The 18,072-nt window shown below is 41.2% G+C and overlaps 1 protein-coding gene across 1 annotated transcript in view; it reads right to left on the reverse strand.

Moving 5' to 3' along the window:
• Positions 1-18,072, reverse strand: part of LOC124804966 (E3 ubiquitin-protein ligase SHPRH) — a 266,474-nt gene that overhangs the window by 7,667 nt on the left and 240,735 nt on the right. Inside the window, exon 21 of the mRNA XM_047265357.1 lies at positions 16,759-16,866. Coding sequence (XP_047121313.1) covers positions 16,759-16,866 — 108 coding nt within the window. The remainder of the gene's footprint in view (positions 1-16,758; positions 16,867-18,072) is intronic.

Below are 18,072 nucleotides of genomic sequence, written 5' to 3' on the forward strand. Positions count from 1 at the left end.
TAAGAACGTCATAATACGAGAACACAAAACATGTTCCATTATTCTACAACAGATTGACGTAAGCGAAATAGGCCTATAATTATTCGCATCTGATTTATGACCCTTCTTGAAAATGGGAACGACCTGCGCTTTCTTCCAGTCGCTAGGTACTTTATGTTCTTCCAGCGATCTACGATAAATTGCTGATAGAAAGGGGGCAAGTTCTTTAGCATAATCACTGTAGAATCTTAAGGGTATCTCGTCTGGTCCGGATGCTTTTCCGCTACTAAGTGATAGCAGTTGTTTTTCAATTCCGATATCGTTTATTTCAATATTTTCCATTTTGGCGTCCGTGCGACGGCTGAAGTCAGGGACCGTGTTACGATTTTCCGCAGTGAAACAGTTTCGGAACACTGAATTCAGTATTTCTGCCTGTCTTCGGTCGTCCTCTGTTTCGGTGCCATCGTGGTCAACGAGTGACTGAATAGAGGATTTAGATCCGCTTACCGATTTTACATATGACCAAAACTTTTTAGGGTTCTTGTTTAGATTGTTTGCCAATGTTTTATGTTCGAATTCGTTGAATGCTTCTCTCATTGCTCTCTTTACGCTCTTTTTCGCTTCGTTCAGCTTTTCCTTATCAGCTATGATTCGACTACTCTTAAACCTATGATGAAGCTTTCTTTGTTTCCGTAGTACCTTTCGTACATGATTGTTATACCACGGTGGATCTTTCCCCTCGCTTTGGACCTTAGTCGGTACGAACTTATCTAAGGCGTACTGGACGATGTTTCTGAATTTTTTCCATTTTTGTTCCACATCCTCTTCCTCAGAAATGAACGTTTGATGGTGGTCACTCAGATATTCTGCGATTTGTGCCCTATCAATCTTGTTAAGCAAATATATTTTCCTTCCTTTCTTGGCATTTCTTATTACACTTGTAGTCATTGATGCAACCACTGACTTATGATCACTGATACCCTCTTCTACATTCACGGAGTCGAAAAGTTCCGGTCTATTTGTTGCTATGAGGTCTAAAACGTTAGCTTCACGAGTTGGTTCTCTAACTATCTGCTCGAAGTAATTCTCGGACAAGGCAGTCAGGATAATGTCACAAGAGTCTCTGTCCCTGGCTCCAGTTCTGATTGTGTGACTATCCCATTCTATACCTGGTAGATTGAAGTCTCCCCCTATTACAATAGTATGATCACGAAACTTCTTCACGACGTTCTGCAGGTTCTCTCTGAGGCGCTCAACTACTACGGTTGCTGATGCAGGTGGTCTATAGAAGCATCCGACTATCATATCTGACCCACCTTTGATACTTAACTTAACCCAGATTATTTCACATTCGCATTCGCTAATAACTTCACTGGATATTATTGAATTCTTTACTGCTATAAATACTCCTCCACCATTGGCGTTTATCCTATCCTTGCGGTATATATTCCATTCCGTGTCTAGGATTTCGTTACTGTTCACTTCCAGTTTTAACCAACTTTCCGTTCCTAATACTATATGCGCACTATTTCCTTCAATAAGAGATACTAATTCAGGAACCTTGCCCTGGATACTCCTGCAGTTTACCAATATTACGTTAACTTTTCCTGTTTTTGGTCTCTGAGGACGGACGTTCTTTATCAACGATGATAATGTCCTCTCTGGTAAGCCGTCAGGTATTTTATCGTTTCGCCCAAGGGGGGGTCCCTCTAACCTAAAAAACCCCCGTGTGCACGCCACACGTACTCTGCTACCCTAGTAGCTGCTTCCGGTGTGTAGTGCACGCCTGACCTGTCTAGGGGGGCCCTACAGTTCTCCACCCAATAACGGAGGTCGATGAATTTGCAACCATTATAGTTGCAGAGTCGTCTGAGCCTCTGGTTTAGACCCTCCACACGGCTCCAAACCAGAGGACCGCGATCGACTCTGGGCACTATGCTGCAGATATTAAGCTCAGCTTGCACTCCGCGTGCGATGCTGGTTGTCTTCACCAAATCAGCCAGCCGCCGGAAGGAACCAAGGATGGCCTCAGAACCCAAGCGGCAGGCGTCATTCGTTCCGACATGTGCTACTATCTGCAGCCGGTCACACCCAGTGCGTTCAATAGCTGCCGGAAGGGCCTCCTCCACATTACGGACGAGACCCCCCGGCAAGCACACCGAGTGCACACTGGCATTCTTCCCTGACCTACCTGCTATTTTCCTAAGGGGCTCCATAACCCGCCTAACGTTGGAGCTCCCTATAACTAATAGGCCCGCCCTCTGTGACTGTCGGGACCTTGCCGGAGAATCGGCCACTGGCCCAACAGGCGAGGCATCGTGTGGTGGCTCGGAAACGATGTCATCACCACTAGGAAGCACCCCGTACCTGTTGGAAAGGGGTAAGGCAGCTGCCACGCGGCCAGATCCTCCTTTCAAGACACTGTCCATTCCATTCAACTGCTCTTCCAAGTCCTTTGCTGTCTCTGACAGAATTACAATGTCATCGGCGAACCTCAAAGTTTTTATTTCTTCTCCATGAATTTTAATACCTACTCCGAATTTTTCTTTTGTTTCCTTTACTGCTTGCTCAATATACAGATTGAACAACATCGGGGAGAGGCTACAACCCTGTCTTACTCCCTTCCCAACCACTGCTTCCCTTTCATGTACCTCGACTCTTATAACTGCCATTTGGTTTCTGTACAAATTGTAAATAGCCTTTCGCTCCCTGTATTTTACCCCTGCAACCTTTAGAATTTGAAAGAGAGTATTCCAGTCAACATTGTCAAAAGCTTTCTCTAAGTCTACAAATGCTAGAAACGTAGGTTTGCCTTTCCTTAATCTTTCTTCTAAGATAAGTCGTAAGGTCAGTATTGCCTCACGTGTTCCAGTGTTTCTATGGAATCCAAACTGATCTTCCCCGAGGTTGGCTTCTACTAGTTTTTCCATTCGTCTGTACAGAATTCATGTTAGTATTTTGCAGCTGTGACTTATTAAACTGATAGTTCGGTAATTTTCACATCTGTCAACACCTGCTTTCTTTGGGATTGGAATTATTATATTCTTCTTAAAGTCTGAGGGTATTTCGCCTGTTTCATACATCTTGCTCACCAGATGGTAGAGTTTTGTCAGGACTGGCTCTCCCAAGGCCGTCAGTAGTTCCAATGGAATGTTGTCTACTCCAGGGGCCTTGTTTCGACTCAGGTCTTTCAGTGCTCTGTCAAACTCTTCACGCAGTATCATATCTCCCATTTCATCTTCATCTACATCCTCTTCCATTTCTATAATATTGTCCTCAAGTACATCACCCTTGTATAGACCCTCTATATACTCCTTCCACCTTTCTGCCTTCCCTTCTTTGCTTAGAACTGGGTTTCCATCTGAGCTCTTGATATTCATACAAGTCGTTCTCTTATCTCCAAAGGTCTCTTTAATTTTCCTATAGGCAGTATCTATCTTACCCCCTAGTGAGATAGGCCTCTACATCCTTACATTTGTCCTCTAGCCATCCCTGCTTAGCCATTTTGCACTTCCTGTCGATCTCATTTTTGAGACGTTTGTATTCCTTTTTGCCTGCTACATTTACTGCATTTTCTATTTTCTCCTTTCATCAATTAAATTCAATATTTCTTCTGTTACCCAAGGATTTCTACTAGCCCTCGTCTTTTTACCTACTTGATCCTCTGCTGCCTTCGCTACTTCATCCCTCAAAGCTACCCATTCTTCTTCTACTGTATTTCTTTCCCCCATTCCTGTCAATTGTTCCCTTATGCTCTCCCTGAAACTCTGTACAACCTCTGGTTCTTTCAGTTTATCCAGGTCCCATCTCCTTAAATTCCCACCTTTTTGCAGTTTCTTCAGTTTTAATCTACAGGTCATAACCAATAGATTGTGGTCAGAGTCCACATCTGCCCCTGGAAATGTCTTACAATTTAAAACCTGGTTCCTAAATCTCTGTCTTACCATTATATAATCTATCTGATACCTTTTAGTATCTCCAGGGTTCTTCCATGTATACAACCTTCTTTCATGATTCTTAAACCAAGTGTTAGTTATGATTATGTTGTGCTCTGTGCAAAATTCTACCAGGCGGCTTCCTCTTTCATGTCTTAGCCCCAATCCATAATCACCTACTACGTTTCCTTCTCTCCCTTTTCCTACACTCGAATTCCAGTCACCCATGACTATTAAATTTTCGTCTCCTTTCACAATCTGAATAATTTCTTTTATTTCATCATACATTTCTTCAATTTCTTCGTCATATGCAGAGCCAGTTGGCATATAAACTTGTACTACTGTAGTAGGTGTGGGCTTTGTATCTATCTTGGCCACAATAATGCGTTCACTATGGTGTTTGTAGTAGCTTACCCGCATTCCTATTTTCCTATTCATCATTAAACCTACTCCTGCATTACCCCTATTTGATTTTGTGTTTATAACCCTGTAGTCACCTGACCAGAAGTCTTGTTCCTCCTGCCACCGAACTTCACTAATTCCCACTATATCTAACTTCAACCTATCCATTCCCTTTTTAAATTTTCTAACCTACCTGCCCGATTAAGGGATCTGACATTCCACACTCCGATCCGTAGAACGCCAGTTTTCTTTCTCCTGATAACGACATCCTCTTGAATAGTCCCCGCCCGGAGATCCGAATGGTGGACTGTTTTACCTCCGGAATATTTTACCCAAGAGGACGCCATCATCATTTAATCATACAGTAAAGCTGCATGCCATCGGGAAAAATTACGGCTGTAGTTTCCCCTTGCTTTCAGCCGTTCGCAGTACCAGCACAGCAAGGCCGTTTTGGTTATTGTTACAAGGCCAGATCAGTCAATCATCCAGACTGTTGCCCTTGCAACTACTGAAAAGGCTGCTTCCCCTCTTCAGGAACCACACGTTTGTCTGGCCTCTCAACAGATACCCCTCCGTTGTGGTTGCACCTACGGTACGGCTATCTGTATCGCTGAGGCACGCAAGCCTCTCCACCAACGGCAACGGCAAGGTCCATGGTTCATGGGGGGGGGGTGTATGTACATATAAGTAAACAAATAGGTGAAACACACAGAATTTGCACTTGGCTGGTTTTGTGACACATTCTACATTGGCTTCTTCTACATATTTTCCAAACGCCACAAATCAAAACATTGTAGCTGACTGCTGTCCTTTGACAGGAAGAATCTTGGCTCTTCTTCACTAAAACTTTCAACCTGTTTCCCGTGGCCTAGCTTTCTGTATCAAAGACACAAACCACTTCCTTCTGTCATCTCTCATCCATTCCCAGCCCAGTACCAGCTGCATTCCAACTCCCACACCCACAGCCTCATTCTTGTCGCAAGTAAGCGTTCCCAACATCCTACTGACTCCAAACACAGGACCTCGTTCCTTATACACCCAACAAACTACATCCTTACCAGCACTTATTTTGACTTCAAGGGGAAGATATATATGAAGCAACCCACAGTGCAGCCATGGGCACTCACACAGTGTTGCCCTGTGCTGACCTGTTTATGGGAAACCTTCTTAGCCACTCGAGATACTAAGCACCTTGTCTGGTACAGGCTCATTTATGATACTTTTCTGAAGGAAACAGCACCAGCTGATCCTATCTGATTAATCAATTACATATATTGAGAAGTTAGATGTCCTCTTACTCCCTGGGTAGCGCTAAGGCTTTTATCTGTCATCTATCACTTCCTTCACCACTGGTAATGCTTGCCGATGTGAAGCATACCGAGCTGTAGCATGATTCAGGGTGCATGTTAAGGTGCTGGTCCCCTAGAATTGGCTGCGTAAGTCGGTTCAGGGGTCACAGGAAGGCAACAGCACACCTACTACAATAGGATTGAGGTTATAAAGCACTGTTCAACATAACCTTTGAGTCAACGAGGGTTCTACTTTACTGTGATGTTTATTCGGGATTTGCCTGATTTTACTTTGACTTCAGTTCAACATATTTCATCTGATGGGTTGAATTAGTCAAAAACATGTCATGGAAATGACATATTATGAAGATTTTCCCACATAATTGTATCTTTGTAGTTTGTTGACTATACAGTAAATTGCTGTATGTCTTTTGAATATCTAGGAAGACCGGATCTATTTAGACACTTGCATCAACTGTTTGCAAGATACTGTGTATGAATAAAGCAAGTTGTTATTACCACAAGTATTTATTTTCCTGAATCCTTTTATATTCTTTTTTCCCTCCAAACATCTCAGTGCTTTTAAGCTTTACTACCCTTGCAAGAGTTCTCTAATCCCAATGCAAATACTAAAAGAACCAAGACCACTCACTTTAAAATTTGTATGCAGTCAGCTTGTATGTCCTAATTATGTTAACTGAGCTCCACCAACAAAGCATTTTCATAAAACAACTAGGATGATTTATATGTTCAGCAAACTAGGTAAAGAGGCATTAGTGTCCAATCTCAATAAGGAACTCAAAATAGTTAGCTCTTGAGAGGAGAATATACAAGAACTGTGACGTAAGTTTAAAGGAATAGTTCACAATGTACCTGATATATATGTATGTAGTAAAACAGTTCATGATGGGAAGAAACAGTGATTCTGCATAATAGTAGTAAAATGACACATAGCTCTATAGATACAGAAATGTTAAATGAAACACTGTGGAGAGTTCAATGCATAAAAACCTTTAAGGACACAGCAATATATTACTGAAAGATCTCTCACAAAGCCCATACCAAATACACTACTGCCTCATTTTGCATCTAACATCCTGAAAGCCACAGATCAAGGCAGTCGGGTAGATACAGTATTTCTCATATTCTGAAACAATATTATGAGCAGGAAAGTTGCTACTCACCATACAGCAGAGATGCTGAGTTGCAGATAGGCACAACAAAAAGACTTTCACAATTGAAGCTTTCAGCCAATGGCCTTCGTCAACAATAGACGCACGCACGCCCACACACACCCGCACGCACGCCCACACACACCCGCATGCACGCACGCACGCACACACACGCACAACTGCAGTCTCAGGCAACTGAAACCACGCGAAACGACACTGCGAGCAGCAGAACTAGTGCATGATGGGAGTGGTGACTGGGTGGGGGGTAAGGAGGAGGCTGGGGCGTAGAGGGAGATGGATAGTATGGTGGGAGTGGTAGACAGTGAAGTGCTTGCAGGTTAGACGGAGGGCAGCAGAGAGGTGGGGTGGGGGGGGGGGGGGGGGGGGAGGTAGTGGAAAAGGAGAGAAATAAAAAGACTGGGTGTGGTAGTGCAATGATGGCTATGTAGTGCTGGAATGGGAGCAGCAAAGGGGCTATATGGGTGAGGACAGTGACTAACGAAGCTTAAGGCCAGGAGAGTTACAGGAACGTAGGATGAATTGCAGGGAGACTTCCCACCTGCGCAATTCAGAAAAGCTGGTGTTGGTGGGAAGGATCCATATGGCATAGGCTGTGAAGCAGCCACTGAAATGAAGGATATCATGTTTGGCAGCATATTCAGCGACAGGGTGGTCTGCTTGTTTCTTAGCCACAGTTTGTCAGTGGCCATTCATGCGGACAGACAGTTTGTTGGTTGTCATGCGTACATAAAATGCAGCCAGTGGTTGCATCATAGCTTGTCGACCACAGATGACTGGTTTCACAGGTAGCCCGACCTTTGATGTGATAGGTGCTGATAGTGACTAAACTGGAATAAGTGGTTATGGGAGAATGTATGGAACAGGTCTTGCATCTAGTCTATTAAAGGGGTATGAGCCATGAGGTAAGGGATTGGGAGCAGGAGTTGTGTAAGGTTGGACGAGTATATTGTGTAGGTTTGGTGGACAGCGGAATACCACTGTGGTAGGGGTGGGAAGGATAGTGGGCAGGATGTTACTCATTTCAGGGCACAACGAGAAATAATCAAAATCCTGGAAGAGAATGTAATTCAGTTGCTCCAGTCCTGGGTGGTACTGAGTTACAAGGGGAATCCTCCTCTGTGGCCAGACAGTGGGACTTTGGGAGGTGGTGGGAGTTGGGAGGATAATTACGGTCAGTGAAGACTTCAGTGAGACCCTCGGTATATTTCGAGAGGGACTGCTCGTCGCTGCAGATGCGACGACCACGGGTGGCTAGGCTGCATGGAAGGGACTTCTTGGTATGGAATAGGTGGCAGCTGTCGAAGTGCAGGTATTGCTGGGGGTTAGTAGGTTTGATATGGACGGAGGTACTGATGTAGCCGAGGTGGAGGTCATCAGCTAGCAAACTGGCTCGTTGGATTGAGTAGGACTGGGTGAAGCAAATGGGGGAGAAATTGTTGAGGTTCTGGAGGAATGTGGGTAGGGTGTCCTCACCTTCGATCCAGATAGCAAAGATGTCATCAATGAATCTGAGCCAGGTGAGGGGTTTAGGATTCTGGGCTTTTAGGAAGGGTTCCTCTAGGTGGTCCATGAATAGGTTGGCATAGATGGTGCAATGAGGATGCTCATGGCTGTACTCTGGATTTGTTTGTAGGTAGTGCCTTCAAAGGAGAAGTAATTGTGGGTGAGAATATAGTTAGTCATGGCAACTAGGAAGGAGGTTGTTGGTTTGGAATACATCGTGTGTTGGGAAAGGTAGTTTTCAGTAGTGGTAAGGCCATTGGCATTAGGAATGGTAGTGTACAGGGAGGTGGCATCAATAGTGACGAGCAGGGAACTGTGGAGAGTTGAAAAGCATTTGACTGAGTACCACACCTACAGTTATTATTGGAAGTATGATCATAAGAGATACTGAGTGAAATTTGTGACTGGATTCGGGATTTCTTGGTAAGGAGGATACAGCATGTTAACTCGGATGGAGAGTCATCGGTAGATTTAGAGGTAAATTGGAAGGTGTGTTGGGACCCTTGCTGTTTTGCTGTTATTGTTCAATATTAATGACTTTGCAGATAATATTAATAGTAACCTTAGACTGTTGCAGATGATGCACTTATCTATAAACAATTATTGTCTGAACAACATTGCACTAACATTCTGTCAGATCTCGATATTTCAAAGTGTTGTAAAGACTGGCAATTTCCTTTAAATGTTTAGAAATGTAAAATTGTGCATTTCACAAAATGAAAAAAATATAATATAAATGAATGACATTTGGAATTGATTCTCATACAAATACCTACATGTAACAAATTACAGGAATATGAAATGGAACAATTACACCACTCAGTCATGGGTAAAGGAGGCAGCAGATTTTGGTTCATTGGTAGAATACCAAACATGACTAACAGTGGATATTGCCTGTATATGAGGGTTGGAACTTTAATAGTGGCAACTATTTATTTATAGTTCATACAAAATAGATACGTGTTTCAAAGTTTTACTAACCTTCTAAGTAGTCACCAGCATTGTGTATAACCCGTTGCCAGGGATATGGAAGTTGTAGGATAATCTTAGTAGTGCCAGTTGTGTTGACAGTTTGAGCGGTGCTGTCTATCGCCCGACAAATTTGTTGCAGTTTTGACACGAATGCTGTGAAGTGTTGCCTTCAGTTTAGAAATAGAGTTGAACTGCTGACTGATGGGGCTGCTAAGTGCTATACCACCTACTGCACTCCCCTGACTTAAGCCCTCACAAGTCCTACTTTATTTCTAAACTGAAGGAAACACTTCACAACATTCGCTGCTCGAACTGTCAACACAACTGGCACTGCTAAGAGTATCCTACGACTTCCACATCACTGACAATGGGTTATACACAATGCTGGTGACTACTTTGAAGGTCAGTAATACTTTGAAACACGTATCTACCGGGTGATCAAAAAGTCAGTATAAATTTGAAACCTGAATAAATCACGGAATAATGTAGATAGAGAGGTACAAATTGACACCCATGCTTGGAATGACATGGGGTTTCATTAGAAAAAAAAAAAAGTTCAAAAAATGTCCGACAGATGGTGCTTCGTCTGATCAGAATAGCAATAATGAGCATAACGAAGTAAGGCAAAGTAAAGATGATGTTCTTTACAGGAAATGCTCAATAGGTCCACCATCATTTCTCAACAATAGCTGTAGTCGGGGAATAATGTTGTGAACAGCACTGTAAAGCATGTCCGGAATTATGGTGAGGCACTGGCGTCGGATGTTGTCTTTCAGCATCCCTAGAGATGTCGATCGATCACAATACACTTGTGACTTCAGGTAACTCCAAAGCCAATAATCGCACGGACTGAGGTCTGGGGACCTGGGAGGCTAAGCATGACGAAGTGGTGGCTGAGCACATGATCATCACCAAACGACGCGTGCAAGAGATCTGTTGGACATTTTGTGACCTTCCTCCCCCCCCCCCCCCCCCAATAAAACCCCATGTCATTCCAAGCATGTGTGCCAATTTTTACCTCTATCTACATTATTCCGTGGTTTATTAAGTTTTCAAATTTATACTGACTTTTTGATCACCTGGTATTTTGTACAAGCTGTAAATAAATAGTTGCCACTATTAAAGTTCCAACCCTCATACAAGAAAGAGTAGCATGATGGTCACAAGTTTGTTTGTACCAAGGGAGAGGGTCATAGAGATGCTGAAAAAACTCAAGTTACAGGTGCTTTAAGAGATATGCGAACTATCCAGATGTAGTCTACTTACAAAGCTTCAAGACTGGCTTTCAGTGAGTAATCTAGGAATATACTATAACTCCTAGACATCACTTCCAGTGGCATTGTGAAGGTAAGATTACACTAATTACAGTGTGAATAGATGTATTTAACTAACAATTCTTGCATCACTCTCAACCTAAATGGAATTGGAATAAGTCCTTACAACAGGTGATAATAACTGGTATGATGGGACATACCCTCTGCCGTGCTCTTCACTGTGGTTTGCTGAGTATCAATGTACATGTAGATGACAGGAAAAAAGAAGAATGGTCTGCTCCTGGGTTTTTGGCTCTGTTACTGTGGCTAAAATTTTCAGCAGAGTGCTTCAAAGCCCATGTAACTGTGAACAAAGGGCGAGTTAAAGGCGAAGAAAGAAAGGGAGCTGGAGGGAGGCACTGCAGAAGAGAATCCAATGATCCAGTGTTCAGTGGATGCCCTGTGGTACAAATAATTGTTTCGGGAGGCAGACCCTCTGCATCCACGACGTTCCAAAATAAATGAAAGATGTGCTAACAAGTGTTATCACATTCATTTTATCCAAAATGGCATGACAAAATGAAGAATTTTGTGAACTAGAGGGATATTAGCTTAAATTGTTAAAAAATGTACATGGACAGAACTCAGCTGGAGGCCTTCTGGGACACAGATTTCATGTCTGCCTCTGGGACTGACACGGACAGTTTGTATGGCACAGTAAATTGTAGATACAAACACAAAACTTGTTTTTGTTCTAGGCTTTGACACAATTTGCTTTTGTTCTACTCTTTCTCAATTTTTTTATACAATTTTTTTGAGACACCTCCATATATATGCCAATGTGTCACAAGAGGAACAACCGGTGCCACCTGTTAGCAGAGTGAGAAAATTTTTCAAGTGTTGCATCGTCCACGCAATACTGTAAATTTTGTTTTATTTTTCAATGATTATATTTTAGTGGTTATGGTAAATATTTAAATGATATGTGAATAACAAAATATATAAGATGAAAGACTATATTTATTTGCACACATTTTGTTAATAAAAAAGAGTTGCATGCAGTAGGGCAAAGGCATTGTTGTTGAGCAAAGGGTCACACAGTTAATTAGTGCCTGACAGTGCGTACGATCAGCAGTTCTGTGTAATGGCTCTGCTCTGTGAAAGAAATTCGGGTCATCATAATTAAAGTGGCAATATATGGAGAGGCTCGAGGAAGCCATGCAATGTAACTATAATGCACACTTAGCCCTTGAGTGGGCGTGCCTATGTATCAACAAATAAAATTTTCTTGTACCATTTCATTGTTGTTTTATAATTCTGAGCCCATACCTATTTTTCTTTATTACTTCAGTTAACACACTTATAGTCTGTTCTGTCATACATCAAAGTGAGCAGCAGTAATATAAAATGAAAAGTGAACTAGGTGGGAAAAAATTATGACCCGTGCAAGAAAATGACTCAGATTACGAGCTAGCAGCAAACTACCACAATGAGGCAATTGTCTATAAGATAATTAATGATAGAATAAGTGGTTGGGTGGGATCCCATGGAACTGCACTGTGTAATGCTTTGAGTGGCTCATTAGTGTGGGGTAATGCCTGTACATGGGAACAGAGTGATACGATGAACGTATATTTTGTTATTGTTTAATTAAACAGTGTTTCAGCTCATGTAATGTAAGTTTATTATCAACTCTGATTTTGCTCACATGTGTTTACTTTTGTGGTATAAAGACTTCTGTTCTTTACAAGTGTACAAAATATGCCGCGCACCTGCTCTTGTTATGAGAAATGGTGGACCTGCTTGAGGATTAATAATAATGTAGTGTGCATGAATGAGTGTGTGAATGTTTTTCTGTGGGTCAAAGCAAAGTTCTTATACTAGGTGTGCTGGTAGTTTTTTGTCATCATATGAATCATTCCCAGCATTCTTGCTTCCATCATTTTATTAAGTGGTGGAACTGGGCACAGATCTGATTAAAGACAATGAGGTGTTCAATTGAGGGATTCTGCTTATGGTGTGGGGAGCCCACCTGTTTTCCTTAATGGCCTCGACAATTTCTGAGGTCCACCAAGGTAATACATTCAGACATGGGGAATCCTGAAGAATAGGGGATCACTAGTCTCAATGATGTTTCCTGTTATGTGTCTCTTTGCTCCACGCATTTATCTGCTACAGGTGAGTTGTTTCCTTTCCTTTATTGTAAAATAATTGCTCCATCCAGGAATTTCTATTACAGACATAATTTATTAGTTGACTTAATTGAATTTTCCTCTGATACAACTAACTAGTTCATTTAATTTTACCCTTAATCTTGAGATATTATGCTGTAAGGATAGCAGATACTTAAAACTGATCAAACTATAACCAAGTGAAAAAAAGGAAAAAAAAAAAAAAAAAGAATTCTGATGATAGGTCGAAATTTTCATGATAACTTCATTATTTCATTGTGATGCTTTCATTAGCTTTAAATTTTTTTCAATCTTAGCCTCTGAACTTTATTTTTTTATACTCTACCTATCAAAATGGATGCCACTCTGACAATTGTGGCAAATGGTACTTAATCATCTTCCTCAGGCCAGATTCTCGTCACCTAACAACTTCCATTCCAAATAATACCCCTATTATGTTACTCATCCCTGACGTGAACCATGGACCTTGCTGTTGGTGGGGTGGCTTGTGCACCTCAGCTATAGAGATAGTTGTACCACAGGTTCAACCACAATGGTGGGTTATCTGTTGAGAGGCCATAAAAACATGTGGTTGCTGTAGAGGAAAAGCAGACTTCAGTAGCTGCAGGGTCAACTGTCTGGATGATTGACTGATCTGGCCTTGTAACATCCACCAAAATGGTCTTGCTGTTCTGGTACTGCTGACAGCTCAAAGCAAGGGGAAACTACACCCATAATTTTTCCTGAGGGTATGCAGCTCTACTGTTTGTGTAAATGATGATAGCATACTCTTGGGTGAAATATTCTGGAGGTAAAATGGTCCCCCATTCGGATCTCTGGGCAGGGATTACTCAGGAGGATGTTGTTATCAGAAGAAACTAAACTGGTGTTCTGTGGATTGGGCATGGAATGTTAGATCTCTTAATTGCACAGGTAGATTAGAAAATTTAAAAAGGGAAATGGAGAGACTGAAGCTAGATATAGTGGGAATCAGTGACAGAAGGGACAAGTTTTCTGCTCAGGTAAATACAGGGTTATAAATACAAAATCAAATAGGATGCTGCAAGTTTAATAATGAAAAAGAAAATAGGAATGTGGGTAGGCAACTACGAACAGCATAGTGAATGCATTACTGTAGCCAAGTCAGACAAAAAAGCCAACACCTACTACATAAGTACAAGTTTATATGTCAACTAATTCCACAGATGATGAAGAGATTGAAGAAATGTATGACGAGATAAAAGAAATTATTAATATAGTTAAGGGAGACGAAAAATTAACTATGATGATGGACTGGAATTCAATAATAGGAAACAGAAGGGAAGGAAAAATAGTAGGTGAATATAGGCTGGGGGGAAAGGAATGGAAGACAAAGTCGTTGGGTAGAATTTTGCTCAGAGCCTAATTTAATCATTGCAAACACTGGGTTTAAGAATCATGACAGATGGTTGTATACATGGGAGAGACCTGGAGTCACTGGAACATTTCAGATTGATTATATAATGGTAACACAGAGATTTTGGGACCAGATTTTAAACTGCAAGACATTTCCAGGGCAGATGTCGACTCTGACCACAATTTATTTGTTATGAACTGTCAATTAAAGCTGAGGAAATTGCTACAAGGTACGAAATTAATGAGATGGAACCTGGGTAAGTTGAAAGAATCAGAGTTTTCTGAAACTGAGCAAGGTGGCGCATTGGTTAGCACACTAGACTCGCATTAGGGAGGACAATGCTTCAATCCCGCATCTGGCCATCCCTAAATCACTCCAGGCAAATGCAGGGATGGTTCCTTTGAAAGGGCATGGCTGACTTCCTTCCTCATCCTTCCTTAACCCAGTAGACCAATGACCTCACTGTCTGGTCTCCTCCCCCAAACAACCCACTCCAACCTCCAGAGTTTGCTGACAGTTTCAAAGGGAGTATCAGGCAATAGTTGACTAGAACAGGGGAAAGGAATACAGTAGATGATGAATGGATAGCTTTATGAGATGAAATAGAGAAGGCACCAGAGGATCAAATAGATAAAAAGACCTGGCCTAGTATAAATCCTTGCATAACACAGAAGATATTGAATTTAACCAATAAAACAAGAAAATTTAAAAATGCAGCAAACGAAGCAGGTGAAAGGGAATACGAACGTCTAAAAAATGAGACTGACAGGAAGTGCAAAACTGCTAAGCCAGTATGGCTAGAGGACAAATGTACCAATTTAGAAGCATATTTCAATATGGGAAAAATTGATACTGCCTACAGGAAAATTAAAGAGAACTTCGGAGAAAAGAGAAGCAGCTGTATGAATATCAAGAGCTCAGATGGAAAACCAATCCGAAGCAAAGATGGGAAAGCTGAAAGATGGAAGGAATATATGGAGGGTCTATACAAGGGAGATGCAATGTTGTAGAACGGAAAGAGGACGTAGATGAGAATGAGATGGGAGATGTGTCACTGTAAGATGAATTTGACAGAGCACTGAAAGACCTAAGATGAAACAACGCCCTGGAAACAGACAACATTCCATCAGAACTACTGATAGCCTTGGCAGAGTCAGCCATGACAAAATTATTCCATGTGGTGTGCAAGGTGTAGGAGGCAGGCAAAATACCCTCAGACTTCGAGAAGAATGTAATAATTACAATTACAAAGAAAGCAAGTACTGAAAGATGTGAAAATTATGAAAATACCAGTTTATACCAGTTTAATAAGTCATGGCTGCAAAACATTAACACAAATTCTTTATGGAAAAATGGAAAAGCTGGTAGAAGCTGTCCTCAGGGAAGATCAGTTGGGATTTTGGAGAAATGTTGGAAAATGAGACACAATACTGACCCTACAACTTACCTTAGAAGATAGGTTAAGTAAAGGAAAGCCTACATTTATAGCATTGTGAACTTAGAGAAAGAGTGTGACAATGTTGACTGACTCTCTTTGAAATGTTGAAGGTAGCAGGGACAAAATATGGGGAACAAAAGGCTATTTACAAATTGTATAGAAATGAGATGGCAGTTATAAGAGTTGAGGGAAACAAAAGGGAAGTAGTGGTTGAGAAGGGAGTGAGACAGCACTGTAGCCTATTCCCCACATTATTCAATCTTTACACTGAGCAAACAGTACAGGGAATGAAAGACAGATTTATAGTACAGTAGAAATTACAGTACAGGGAAAATAAATAAACACTCTGAGTTTTGCCTATGACATTGCAATTCTGTCAGAGACAGCAAAGGACTTGGACGGGTAGTTAAATGGAATGGACAGTGTCTTGAAAGGAGGACATAAGATAAACAACAACAAAAGCAAGACAAGAATAATGGAATGTTGTAGAATTAAATCAGATGATGCTGAGGGAATTAGACTAGGAAATTAGACTCTGAAAGTAATAGACAAGTTTTGCTATTTGGGTAGCAAAATAACTAATGATGGCCAAAGTAGAGGGGACATAAAATGCAGACTGGCAATGGCAAGAAAATTGTTTTTAAAGGAGAGAAATTTGTTAACAGTGAATATAGATTTAAGTATTAGGTAGATTTTTTTTGAGGGTATTTGTATGGAGTGTAGCAATGTGGATGTTAAATAGTTTAGACAAGAAGAGAATAAAAGTTTTTGAAATGTGGTGCTGCAAGAGAATACAGAAGATTAGATGGGTAGATCACATAACCAATGAGGAGATACTGAATTAAATTAATGAGAATAGAAATTTCTGGCACAACCTAATTAGATGGGATCTGCTGATAAGACACATTCTGAGACATTAAGGAATCATGAATTTAGTACTGGAGGGAAGTGTGGGGAGGTAAAAATTATAGAAGGAGATCACGAGATGAATACAGTAAGCTGATACAGAAGGATGAGGCTCTCACAGGACAGAGGAGCGAGGAGAGCTGCAATAAACCAGTCTTTGGACTGAGGATAACAGCAACAGCAGCAGCAGCCGCAGCAACAATAACAACAACAACACAAACAACAATACTAACACGTTACTCACTAAAATTACAATGTATCTGCGGCTTTAAAACAATAAAAATAATAATGGATATAAGATACTAGGGCCAGTGTTAATACCTTGAAATCTGCTAGGCACTGCTGAAATCGGTTTCCTGATTGTAACTGTCGGACACTTATTCCATTCATGACGAGTGCTGTTCTCAATATCTCCAGTAGCTTCTCCCACTAAAAAACAAGAAAAAAACACTGATAATAGCAAGGAACACAAAGGTTGTTCATGAGGTAATTCAGACACTTGAGCAAAACGGAGTAATGCACTACATCCTGCACTAAAGTTAGTAAGGAATGGAAAGCTTTGAGGATGTTGTATGTACTGAAGCATTTTTTATGAATGACTGATTTATGAAACAAAGAACTTTACATATATCAGGGCAACACATCATAAATTTAACACTCTCTTTACTGAGAGGAGTACAGCATCAATTCTTCTTGAGACATGCAGGAAGACTGTGGCATGCACACTACCTTAAACATAATAAGCAGTTCCTGTTATCTGAAAGAATGAATTCACATAAGCATATATGCCACTGTTGAAGCTCAGATTATTTACTTGTACCACTAAACACAGTGCACCCACAATAGCTTTATCATGGAATGTAGCGACATTTGTGTCTGTGTCCAGTACAGAAGAAGAGCCTGCATCCCAGTCAAGCTTGACACAGAAAGCAAGTCATCTATGACAGGCATTCTTCTGCAGTTTTTTTAACTGAATTTATTGGCCTCTATCTTACACTATTCAGCCAGCTCATACTTACATAAAATATACCAGTATTGAACACTTGCCTGCAGTCCATTGTAAGTGATATGTCACTTCTAGGCCTCCTTTCCACTGAAGCAAACACAAGTGTATGTGCAACAGTGAATGAGGAACTCTCTGGTGTCAATGCCAGGCACATGGCATTCAGCTGATTGTGGGTTGCATTTGCAGATATTTTACTTTGGTCCACTGGTTGTTGGTTTTAGAGTAAAATATCAAAGGAAGTCTGTGTTCTCCCCACTTCAGCACTAGCTTTCTTATGATAAACAAAGTGCACTCACTTTAGTGCAGTACACTGTTTTTTGCACGTAAACTATTTGTTGTTGTTTATTGAAAGTGATTTTTGTGGTGATGGAGTAGCTGGATGATAGTGTACTTCTATTGACAGAAAAGTCAAGACCCACAGGTGCTTGTGGGATCCTGTATATGGACTGCATAAAATACTTAACAAAAAATTAATGCTTGGCGAGAAACTGCCAAAATGCTGAAAATGCCAACATAGGAAGTGAAGATACAACCTCAGGAATGAGTGCATCAGAAAAGTATAATTCCAAGTGGTTTGCCCTCAAATCACTGTCATTCCTCCTTGATAAATATAAAATGAGGAAAGATAG

The sequence above is a fragment of the Schistocerca piceifrons genome, chromosome 7, assembly GCF_021461385.2.
Source record: "Schistocerca piceifrons isolate TAMUIC-IGC-003096 chromosome 7, iqSchPice1.1, whole genome shotgun sequence".
Lineage (NCBI taxonomy): Eukaryota > Metazoa > Arthropoda > Insecta > Orthoptera > Acrididae > Schistocerca > Schistocerca piceifrons.